The 12,985-nt window shown below is 34.3% G+C and overlaps 1 protein-coding gene across 1 annotated transcript in view; it reads right to left on the bottom strand.

Moving 5' to 3' along the window:
* PTPRD (protein tyrosine phosphatase receptor type D) overlaps nucleotides 1–12,985 on the bottom strand; it is a gene marked incomplete at its 5' end in the record, with an annotated part of 283,346 nt that overhangs the window by 7,822 nt on the left and 262,539 nt on the right. The window contains 4 exons of the mRNA XM_084225157.1: nucleotides 3,551–3,676; nucleotides 4,612–4,738; nucleotides 5,828–6,006; nucleotides 6,493–6,778. Of these exons, the coding sequence (XP_084081283.1) occupies nucleotides 3,551–3,676; nucleotides 4,612–4,738; nucleotides 5,828–6,006; nucleotides 6,493–6,778 (718 nt within the window). The remainder of the gene's footprint in view (nucleotides 1–3,550; nucleotides 3,677–4,611; nucleotides 4,739–5,827; nucleotides 6,007–6,492; nucleotides 6,779–12,985) is intronic.

Genomic DNA, 12,985 nt, shown 5'->3' on the forward strand with positions numbered 1-12,985 from the left:
AACACGGTATTTTCAAACACGGATGATTTTGACACTGTCAATCTGCACAACTGTAATGTTCAAAATCATGGCAATATGAACTACTGATGTTACCTGGTGCCTCTAGACATCATGTTTTCTTAGCACCTACCCTGTCATGTCTTCAAAATGGTCTTCTATTAAGTGAAACTCATTAAAAATTGAACTTTCTTCTAAGTAAAACTCATGAAAAATTGACATTATTACTGGAGATTCCCATCAAAAAATAGCAAGTTATGCTGGAGGCAAGAACAATCTTTTTCTCTTTTTCCTTAGACCACAAGCAATCAACTGTTACAGACCTTTGAAATTATATAGAAGTGATTTTAAATATAACCAAAGGAAACCCCAATAATTTGCTTTTATATTTCCTCTGGTTTTGTGGGATTTTGCCTCCTGTGTCTCAAATGAGGGAGGAAAACAGAAAAAATGTGTGTGTTTACCAGCAACATGAGAGGATACCCATACAGTGTACTTCCACTAGATCACTGTGACAATTTAGTGTTTCACAGATACAGTTTTACCGTGTCTGTGAAACACTTTTCTCCACTTAAACAAATATGTAATGTTTGAAAATATTCACCCAATTGGATTTCTTGTGGGCATCAACACAAAGCACTGTTTACTTCCAAAAACGGCACTTTGCTAATACAAGCATCTCTGATAATGGCTTCCATAATCCCATTTTCTCCAAAAAAGACATAATGAAATTGCATCCTCCAGATAGCCTTAGGCAGATGATATAAATTTATCAAGAAGACACAAGTGCAGGTTGATTCCCTTCAAAACAACCTTCCATTCTTTTAAAGTAAAGAAAGAAAACCTGAAAATTTATTTACTTGAAACATGCTGTTAAGGAGATGGAAACTATTTAGCAGTTTATGACCCTGATAGGACTTGCACCAAATAACAGTAACTTTTTCCAAGTAGAATAAGTAAGGAAGACACTAACTTATTTAAGTCCAGTCCATCACTGGAAAGTCAACACATTTCTCTGTCATAAATAGATCTAATGATAAATATTTCTTTTTTGCTGTGTATATATCAACTGTATTAGTATGTTTCATGATTTAAGTAACTCAGTATTCCAATGCAAGTCTGCGAAATGACAGTATTCTCTGTTATTTAATGCTATTTAATGAGCAGAGAAGTAAAGTTACTTAGTCTAACATAGACTAACATTAAAGCATATGGGGAATTGATCTGCAATTTCTTACAGCTCCCTCTGCTACTGACATTATAAGAGTGTTGATTTCTTTTAATGAGATTCTTGCCAACAGCAGTCCAGATACAAATGCCAAATTTTATTAAAATCTTTACTTTTAAATACTGTGACAGTTTGCACAGTTAGTTATCAAAATAAGTGTGTGGCACAGTGGGCTTTTAATGTTTTATCCTGTTTAGTGGCTGGCCGTTTGGATTTATTCTTCCTCCTCACAGGGGATATTCAATTGTCTTTTGATTGCGCTTTAGAATTGATAACACTCTCTTACAGCCATCACTAATAGCTTAGCTTAAGTAAGACTGGCCCAACATATTGACTTCTGAAGTTTCCAGGGAGAGGGAGTACAAAGCAGTTAGAAGCAATAACTTGAAGCAGTTACAGAGGTCAATTTCACCATACAACACCACACAGTTCGGTTTCAGAAATAAGAGAGCTCCACCCCAGACACTTCCTGCTGGCACCTAAACAGGTACAGGGCCTTGCTTTTTGTCCTTGTGGAATAACTGGTGGTCTTGGCTCTGCCAGAGCATGGATGATGTTGTAACAGTACAGATGGATTTGGACTCCAGCATTTACTCTTCTTTGAGTGCAACAATTTAGTCAAACTCTTTCAATTACAGGGCGTGAAAGCCACAAAAGCCTAACTAGAGGAAAACTATAGTGCACGTTTTGGTAAGTATTTCCCACTTCTTCCAGTAAATTTGGAAGGAGCTATAGTTTTCCAGCATAACTAGAAAATTTAGGATGGTGCTGTCAGCTCACTGAGGAGTTTAACAAAACTTAGACCATCAAGATAAAGAGGTTCTTAAAATTTGAGAAGCAATAACATGTGACTGTAAAATGCTTTATCAGTGCATGCTTAATGCTTTCTAAAAGAGGTTTGTTAATATCATGTCAAATAAAATTAGTTCTGATAAATTTAATTATTTAATTATTTGACCCTTTACTGGTTTGATAGCTGGAGGTAGGCGGACTTTCCTAAATATTCTACTTAAATACAAAGTCTTGAAAGAACTTTTTTAAACATATAAAATATTTGGGGACACTTCACTTACAGCTTTGGCTTTTTGTTGTAACTGTAATTTTGTGATCAGAGCTTTGTGAACTATGTCACATAATAACTCTTCCAACTTGAGACAGATTTTTAATAAAAATCAATTAAAACTATCAGGGTTTTTGCAGTGACATTGGATTTGACTATCTCTGCTTGCAAGTGTGTTTAAAGACTGAGGCTAGGAGCCTGTTCTCCACTTTTCTTAAGCACAAATAGGCTAGAGAAGATATGAGTCATATGATTCTTACTGCATTTCAAATAGAGTGAAAATCAGATCCGATGTCTCTACAGTTCCTTTACAAAAACTGACACCTGAACCTCATTTGCCAAACAAAAGGTTCATATGCTGACTTGATACAATACTCACAATACTACCCAGTTTTAACTAGAGGCTCACATTAAAAGCAGTGGTCTAGCTAACCATGAGGAAGTCAAATATTTCAGATGCTGACAGGCAACTCTGAGTAGCCACTCATCTTTTTCCTGGACATTACATCCTGCTATTTTGCTTGAACAAGTATTATTCCACAGTGCCTACAGAAACAGAGGCTGACAGTATGTTTTCCTGCCACACAGACTGAAGTGTTAGAAATTAAGTCTAAGAAATGCCAAATATATATTAAAAGTTTATGTATGTTTAATATTTATATGAGTACTCAGTTTTGGACTCAGGAATTCAGATAAGAAATGAAGTATGAAAATGAGGATGCTAAGGTCACAGCTGCATGTATCTACTCTGCAGATATACCAGAGAGCTAAAAATATACAACATGAAAAAGCAAATTATAATGTGCAAAAGCTTGTCCAGTTTTTCTTATGAATGCAATTTGCTTTGCAGTTTTAAAATCTCAGTATATTAACCTTCATACTCCCTCACCCTCAAGCGTGGTGCCAAAACAACAAAACAACACTCTATGTTGCAAAAATTGTACCCAATAATGATCAAGGGGAAAATGAGGAAAAAGAGGAAAATAGTTCTCAAGTAATCTAATGTATTTTGGCACAAATAGTTGAGAACTATATAACTGTGCTGCCCAGATGCTAGATCTGAATGAAGTCAATCATTTCTAAAGAAAGATCCCATTTATTTAAAATAACTTAATCTGATTTTTTATTATTGCTTGTAGAAAGTATATCTCTAGGGTTTTCTTAATAGTAATAAAAATTCTAAAAACCTCAAACACAGAAAAAAGAAAGAAATAAACATTTTATTTTAAACTTATGAGAACAAATGTAATGCTATTTTGACTTACCCTTGCATCTGTAACCTTGAATTCCCTCAGAATATACTGTGGCATGTTGTACTCTGCCATTGGATCTACCACAAAATATTGATATCTGGCTGAGCGCTCCGCAGGCCAGTACTGATGGCATTTTTCCTATGAAATAACAAAGCAAAATTCATTTCCTATTACTTGAGAGCACTACCATAAACTGGTATAAACCCTTTTTTACTCAGCTAAATATAATATTTATGGAAAATGTCAATAGTCACAGGAACATGAGTTGCTTGTGTCGGTGTGGAGTAAAAAATTATCTTTAATACTGCATTGCAAAGGGTTTCTCATTGGTTGCTGTATATCTGAACTTGCTTATACTTCTGCTCAGTTTTGTCTATCAGTGACAAGAACTATCCTTAATCTAATTTTCAATGGCAAATTTTTAACTCAATTTAAATCTTGATACCACCTTTAGTTTTCTTCCTTTTTTGCTTGTTGGAGCTAGTCCTCCCAGCCTCAGTCACTACTCTATCTCTGCATCCACTAGCCATGTCCTGAATAATCTCTTTTCTCTGAGACACGTGGTCTAACTCAGATTTCACTTTTCAGATCCCAGCTTTCTCTTGATGTAATCCTGTCCAGATAGCAGACTACGTGGTTCCTTACAGTAGACTGAGTACCAAAGAAATGAGGTTTAGAACTGTAAACTGGGGGATGAAACTTTAATGTGCAGCACAGAACACACAGAAGACATTCAGATCTAAAAAATACCACACTTTCTTTTGACATTTTTACAGGGAGATGCTGCAAAAATGAAGTTTCCAAATAAGAGCTCTTTCTTTTTCCATAGACAGCCATGGACTCTCTTGCTGAATCTCAGTGTGTGCCACAAAAACACGCCATGTCTAGTTTGTCCACTGCCACCCATCAACAGATTGGAAAAATTTACACCTATGACCTGGAAGGCCACTCCTATTTCAAAAGGAGAAGGAACCAAAATTCTCATCTTTAGGTATTCTTAAGAATGAAATATTTTAATGAAAAGAGCTGCTGTAACCAACATATTAGTAAAGGAATATTAGAGCAGTACTTACTCTGCCCATTTCTCGTAGCTTAGTGAGCATGACCACAATTGTAGAGTTATGCTCCCAGAGCATTCTCCAGAAGTCTTCAGTTGTTTCAGCTAAAGGACCCTGTGTAGCTATGTAAGCTTTTTGTTGTCTATGTTAAAAAAAAAAAAAAAAGGAGATTAACAGTATTATTTTGGATTTATACTTATGTTCTTTGCTTATATGAAAACATTATCTGGAGGGAAAATGTATATACTGTTAATAATGAGCACATTAAAACCTTATTGTGATTGTTTAATCAAACTATGGCTTCCTATTTTTAGAACTTTGAGAGGAAAATTACTCTGTTAATATTATGATGTATGACTTTATCATTATTATTTAAATTTAAATGCAACTCTAATTGCTCAATTTTGTGCGCTGTAAAAAGCACTTAAGAAACACTTAGTTGTGCTGGTTCATTTTATAGAAATAACTGTCTAACAATCTATTAAGTTTAGGAATTATAGCATCAAGCAGTTTCTTTATTAACTTCATTTCAACAGTCTGATGCCTCCAGCAAAAGTAAGGCAGGAAGAAAATTTGGGAATGGAGTGTGAATTTCTAGGCCCTAATATCCTACTAGGGAAAGCTACCACCAAAATTTCAAAAGATTGGATCAACAGCTTTATGAGATGATGACCAGTTTATGTTGCTCTTGCTTCTTTCAAGCAACAGCAATACCTTAGTGGGTGATAGTGAGGATGAAGTTTATTTTCAATTATGAGCTGAGGCTCAGAAAATTCACAAAAGGCCTTTGTTGGTTAGGTCAGGTCCTAGGTAGTGTTCCAAGACTGTAGGTTATCACCTTGACACACAGAGTGTGTCTCCTGTATCTTATTTCTATATATCCTTTTAAGGAGAAAAACTGTGAAGAAATAGGGGTCCAAATCATGAGCATGCTTAAAGTCTCATTAACTTTCAGCATGTGCAAAGCATACTGAGAGCTCTCAGTGGCTTTAACACAGGTAAAAGTATAATATTTAAGATTCTATATAATTTACAAAATTTTTCTACATTCCGTGGGGAAAAAATATAAACCCTTTACTAAAATTTTAGAAAACATCCAGTCAAACAAGCCCTGAACAGACAAAAAATTTACTAGATTTCTATACTAAGTTTTGTTATTTTCAACATAATTACATAAACAATTTTATAAACTTTTAAAACAGTAAAGATAAGAACACCTCACTATTTGTACCTGTATCCATCAATGAAACTGGCATTAATATAATCAGAGCCTTCTACTCCTCGGATAGGCTGCAAGCATACCCTTGTGGATTCATATGGCATGATATTGACAAGGCGATTTTTGAATTTATTACATGGAAGATTGGCACTGATGAATCTTGAAGTGTGAGCCTTAGAGCTAGCAAGACGCTGTTGAAAACAAATTAAAAGAATTAAGGCCAGGTATAACAAAGACAAGTGACACTAGCAGGTTTTATAATTTCTGCTCAGCAGCCATTGATGAATAATTTCAACTTCAGATGCTTATTTTTCCATATTCTGTTGCATTACCCAAATATTTGTAAAGCTTCTTTAATACCTTTTGAAAGTACAGTATCTGCTCCATTAGTGCATTTAGACAAATTCCAGTATTAAATCACTACACAAACACATATTTCAAGATACAGTAACAATAAAGGAACAGCATGGTTAAATCACCCTCAGCTGAAGGGTTCTTGTCCAGACACCCATTAAGAACTGAATTGTAATTTTTAGAAAGAACCATCTTCCTAATTTAAAATTTTAGTCTAATGGTGTCTTTTATCTTCTGATTACTGGAAACAAGTGGTGGAGAACAGAGCAGCTTCAGTGTTACATCATTTGGTTTTGGTTACCCACAACATAAAATCCCAGTACCTTAAATTCCAGTTCCATTCCTGTGACATTCTCGCCCGTTTCTATCTGTGTCAGCTTCTGGATATATGCATACAGGTTTCTGGCTGGCACTTCGGTATTTCCACATGTCACTGCTTCCAGCAGTGCATCATGGATAAAGATGTATTGGTCCTCAGTTTGAACCATGTAATTCCTCTGTGCTCTCATTAGAGTTACGTGGCCATAAATATCTACAGTCTTTTCATGCTTTATTCTCTCTAACATGGCATCTATCACAATGAAACAGCCAGTCCTGCCGACTCCAGCACTAAAAGAAATGAACATGGGAGAGAAAACATGGACTGTTTCATTCACTGTGCTTACTTTTACATCATTCAAGATTTAAAGTTTTGTAATGCTTATTTAAATACCACAGGTTTCTGAATATGAAGATCAGCTTTTATGAAGAGGTTAGTGCCCTGAAATAGGTCAAGTCCTTAAATATCCTTTAAAAAAGCAATTGAGAAACAGAATGCTTTTATACGAGATCTGCAACTTGCAGTTTCAGGTTTGACTATAACAGAAATAAAACATCTTGCAACATGTTCTCAAGATGTATGTTCTTAAAAATAGAAAGTACTGGAGATGATAAATACTCTAAGAATTCAAGCTTCATTTGTAACATGATTTCTAAGTTGTTAAACATGCTGTTGCTATTCTCTTTACAGAGGTAAATTTATTGGCAAACAATAATCTAACAGAAAATGAGTATTACATATTTCTATTATACTTTGCTGGTAAACTTTCCACCCATCTCCCAACCCTGCTGATGGGGCTTCATAGTTTGCTCTGTCCTCTGCTGTTTCACTTAGCTAGGACATACTGTTGGTCTTTGCAATGCAGACCCATGACGAGATAGTTGTGCTAGCTCTAGGCTGGGGAAAATCCAACTGTTTGGATGCCAACTGTAGTGAAGCAAATCAGACCACCTTTTAGTATGACTGAACTTAACAAAGTTTTGTTCCAACTACTTGCATACATGTAGCTAAACTAAGCTGAAGTGTAAAATGTGATTTGTACATTGTTTTTCTGTCCAGGATCAATGAATAATAGTCCCAGGCTTTCTAAATGCCTAACTTGTTTCACTTAGTGACTGAAAATGAAATACATAGTATAGTAAGCAATGGTTTATGAACCACTGAGATTAGCTAAATTAAGAATATTTAAGAAAGCTATGAACTGCAATCTTTTGAGTAGAAATAGAAAGAAACAAAAATAATTATAACCAAGCTTCTAGAGGACAGCTACATAAAAGCCAAAACTTCTAACAGTTTCTATATTTTCCAGAGATATTATATATCATAAGTCCTGAAATTGATAGGCAAGGTCAAACATTTATTTCTTCTATTTATTTATTCTTTCTTATTTCTTAAGAAACTTTGTCAATTACTAGCAAAACTGAATTTCCTTATAACCAAATCAGAAGAAAGTACAAAACAGAAAGCTATTTTATCTAACATAAGGCAAGTCTTCTTTCTAAGACAGCTGATTTACATATTGTAAATCACGTGTTCTTGCCAAGGATTACTCCTCCAAGCAGCAAATCCCCTTCAAACAGCTGAGAACTTCTGCTAATAGACCACATGCATCAATCTCAACTTTCTTAGATGCCACTCTGAGAAGAATTAAACTGTATTCTGAGTTAAAGAAAATTTACCTATCAGTGGTATTCATCAGTGGGAATCATAGAGAAGGAAAAATAAAAAGAAACAAAATTATAGTTATCCTAACTAAACAGTAGTTCATTTACCTTGTATAATAAAAGCTCTGCATTTTAGGAAAACCTGTTGACATTAACATTGCTAAAAATCATGGACAAAACCTTAAAAAGTTATCTCACTATTATGATTTTCTTTGGGCTTTTTTTTGTTCTTGTAATGGAAATCAACAGAAAACACACATTTGTATGTCAGATTGGTTTATATAATATTTTAAACCATTCCTTCAATAATTACCCTTCACATTCAGTTTTTATCAGTTTAGTGTGGGCCAAGTGAGAAATAGGAAAGTTTGACAGTGCAGATTTTCTCAGTAATCTAGAATATGGTTATTTTCCTATAATGTATTAAATTCCTGTTCCAACATCATGTTTATAACTGGATATGCCATTTTTCAGATTGAACATCAAAAAGGTTACTGGTATCTGCAGACAACTACAAAATCCCAAGCCATTTAACTTGCGCCTTCAGCTGGAATGAGCAATTTTCAGTTCATCTTTTAATTTCTTTTATTATCATTTATATATTTATTTTTTCCCTGAGCAAACTCAAAGAGTAATAGCTATTAATATACTCTTGCAGAGAGGATATTTGCTAGTCTACAGAATTATGCAGAAGTTGTGAAGATCATGAAAGCAGATACAAACACGTCATTATGCACTCATTTCATGGTAAGGATGAAGGGGCTGACACACTACATTTATGGAGGCATTTGGGCTCCTGACACACATTTCTCTGGACCTTTCATACAGTGAGATATTTTAGTCTTTTAAGGTGTGCACTCCATTCTAGCTCTGCCCATTAGACAGCTGTGTGTCTACCAAACTACACTTTTGACTTTCCACACAAAAATGGAACCAGTGCTATGAAGATGTTAACTCTTTGAAATGTGCCCTTCCTGCCCCCAATACCTTCTAACTCCAAACTACAATAGCTTATTATATGAAAGAAACTATCCTATCCTAATTTTTTATCCCATTTCTCTTTCTCTTCTACTATTACACAGCCTTCTTAATATGGTATGATACACTGCTGGGAAGCCATACAGTTTGAATCCTCACTAATAAGACACTGAAATATAAAAAAAAAACCCAATTCCCTGTCTTTCATCTGCTAACCATGAGAATTCAGCTAATAAGAATAATTTCACAAATAGCTTGTTCTTTTTTTATTGACTTTTTTGCCCTTTTGGTTTGCATCTTCTGGTGTAGCTGTCAAAATTAGAATTTTCATTTCAGTTAATGAAAGAACTATTACATTTTCAATCTGAAAACCTAGATATCTATTAAATAGAGATGCCTATTAGGAAACTGTTACTGCTTCAAATATTGTCATTTACAGTATTATAACATTTGCTTTCAATTTCTAAAATCATGACTGACTGAGTCCCATGAGCTGAAACAAGCTTAATGTCCTGTGATGTAATACAGCTACAATAGCTACAATTCAAAGAAGGAAAATGAAGAGGCATAAGGGGGACATTCTGGATTCAAATCACTGTATGGATGTGTTAAAGGTTGGCTTTTGTGATTAATTTGTAGCTGTTTAAATGATGACCCTTTACTGATACTTCAGTGATTTGGCAAAGGAAGGCAGTGTAATTACCAGTATTCACAGATCATTTAATTGGAAGCAAAGACAGTAAAATATGGACCAAAAATCATGTAGGACATCTTTGACTCATATCAGGAGAAAAATTTTATTGAATATTACTGTTTCAGATTGAATGAAGCTTGCATTTATAAACTGAAAGTACATGAAATTGCTTATGATTTGGGAAATGTATAAAAAGATCTGTATTTTATTGAGGAACTTCTAATGATTGATTAGATTCTGATCCCACAGAAATTCTGTAGTAGTTCTGACAAGAGCAATATTTAGGTTATTTTCCCATTTTGTCGTTAGCAAATTAGAACAGAGCAGAAAATCCTCCCCCTGCCAGGAAGCAGAAAAAAAAAAGGTCCTTATAAAACCACTGAACATCATTTTGAAAAGAAACATCTGATCAAAATAACATAAAGACCTCGTGCAAAGATGTAAATTGAAATTTCATTTTAGAAGAGATACGGGATTGCTTCAAGAATTATAGAGCAGCTTAAAAAGAGACCTTTGAGAATTTATTGGCAAGTGTACAGTGACTTTCTTTCCTTCTTGCTATGATTTTGTTTGGATACCAGTCAGCAAGAATGGTATTCAGCTCTTTCTTAGATGCATTGCTTTACCAAAGACTTCACTGCCTGAATTTTCTTTATTCCAAGGCTATGCATGGAGGCAACCATATTTATCACTGAAGTCACATAAATTGTCTGAAAAAGAGCATGGAATAAAAGAAATTGGAAAACAGGAGAATATTTCACTACAAGCAGAGAAGGTTCAGTCTAGAACTCTCCCTAGTTTTCATAGGTAGTAGACAAAAGCATGGGATAGTCTCAACCCAAAAGCCAGCCATATTTCTTTCCTCCTTTATGGCATTTTAATAAAATTTTTCATTTCAGTATATACATACTCAGAATTCTAGTATTACCATAAATTCTTCAAATACAACTGCCCCAGATTTAAGCCCACATTTTTTTGTAATATGCACCTGCAAAAGTATAATAATGTTCAGGAAGAAAATTTGTTCTTCATCTAATCCAAGTACAGCTCTGGAGAGATCAAGGATAAGAAACTCTCTTATGAGATTGTAACTTGAACACAAACAAACCCTCCAATATTAAAATACAGAGAATCAGAACTCCTAAAAATTTCTCTAACAAATCCCATGTACAGGAAATAATTGTTTACTAAAATAATTTTAAAAGATGAATCTTCCATGTAGGCTAAAAATGTAGCATTTGCAATGTTCAAAAAAAAAAAATTAGGAGACCCTTCTAACAATGGCATTCCATTAGAGTACTTCAAATCCTCTCACCAGTCATAAATTAATGTTACATAGAGAAGATGAAACAAAAATTATTTGTTCTTTACTTACAAAAGAAGAATTAGGATCATGACATGATGAGACTTTCAAACAAACAAGAAGTAATTTTTAAAATAGTACATAATTAAATTGTGAAACATATTGTTACAGAATGTCACGTATGACAAAAGAAATTCAGAGAGGAAAGGATCAATTAAGGGTTATTAACCAACATGTTACAGACACAACTTCCCCTACAGAAATCCTTTTATTAGATTTCACTGGAATTTCGATAGGGACTCTGAAAAATAACATTCTAGACATGTCCTGGGAGAGAAACTGAAATGCACTCGCTAAATTTGGTGTTGTGATCCTACATATTTATAAAAGGCATAAGTATGCCATTTCCCTGCTGTAAAGCAGATCATCTTAGAACTCTTCTTTTGAATCAACACTTCAGCCTCCAAGTACTTGACACCTTTGGTAACTATACCACAGAAAAGGCACACTATTAATTGTGATACTTGCTTCCTCTTTCTTGAAAGGGACAAATTATCATAACTATTCTACCTGCTTCTTTCCTGAAATCATGAATTATTGGTGAAAAAAAAATCTCTTATTGTTCTGATTATGAGATGGAATACCAGAAATTGTACATAACTGAAAAGCTCATTGACCTTATTTCATATCCCTTATTTTTCTCATCATGGTTTTCCTTCAGAATTGATTGTTGATTCTATATAACAATACATGCCATAATCCTGCTTTTCATAGAGGATTTTTACATATATACCTTGCTTAATCACTGTGTTATCTGATTTCTTCCATTACTCAGTCATATAAAGAAAAGACATTAAAATCAACTTTATTCCTCTGTACTATTTTATCTGTGTACAAGGATTTTTTTATTTCAAAATTAATTCAGTTCTCATATATTCTCCTTCTTATCTTCCTACTTCTCTAAATACAATCTTATATATGAATGTACTGATTTTTGTATGTATCACCAAAGAGTAACTATCCTAAATATATCTTCTCTCTGGTATTTGTTGAGTTTCAGTGTATACTTCACATTTTTTGCAATGTACAATGCCTTCTTGACATTATGCATTCCACTAAAGAAAGAATGTTCTAAAATTAACTGTAACAGAGTTTAGAAAAAGAAAGTATTTTAAGGATAATTTTAAAAACACATCTTACTGTGACTTGTAACCTTCAATTAAAGATAGATCTATGCCTGAACAGCTGTAGTAAACACAAAAAAAATACTATTTCTGAGTAATTTAACTGAGGAAGTACACTGTTATCCTGTAGTCAATAAATAAAAGTGAATATTACAGCACAGCAGAGAAATCAATGGACAGAAATTATGCTGTGTGCTGCTAATAATTATTTGCTCCTTTCTTTGCAGTTAACCTGCTTTGCATTCTCAGGGTGGAATGTTTTGAGAATCAGCTTCATACTTTTGAATGTCTCTGTGCTTTGATTACATTTTCATGGAGAAGAGCTATCAGCCCATCAGTGAGCATAACAGAAGGTGAACTGGTGCTATCTGGATAACTGGAAGACCTTGAAAGTACTTGCTAGCCACTAAAATGATTCCAAGTTTCAGAGTCCTCTGGACACTTCCCTGATTCTAGATGTTCTGTATTCCTATTGTGGAGAACAATTTCTTCTTTTCTGAACAGCAGCTTCCCTTGGGATTTTTTTTTGGTTGGGTTTAAGACTGATGAAACAGTGAAGAAGTCTGAGGTTGTCATCCAGACACAGGACTTCATCTGGTAAGCACTGAGTAAAAGTATGACGGTATCACCAGGACTCTTTAGTCCACACTGGCCTTTTGGTTTTGTTTTTGCAG

This window comes from Fringilla coelebs (genome assembly GCF_963513975.1).
Source record: "Fringilla coelebs genome assembly, chromosome: Z".
Taxonomy (NCBI): domain Eukaryota; kingdom Metazoa; phylum Chordata; class Aves; order Passeriformes; family Fringillidae; genus Fringilla; species Fringilla coelebs.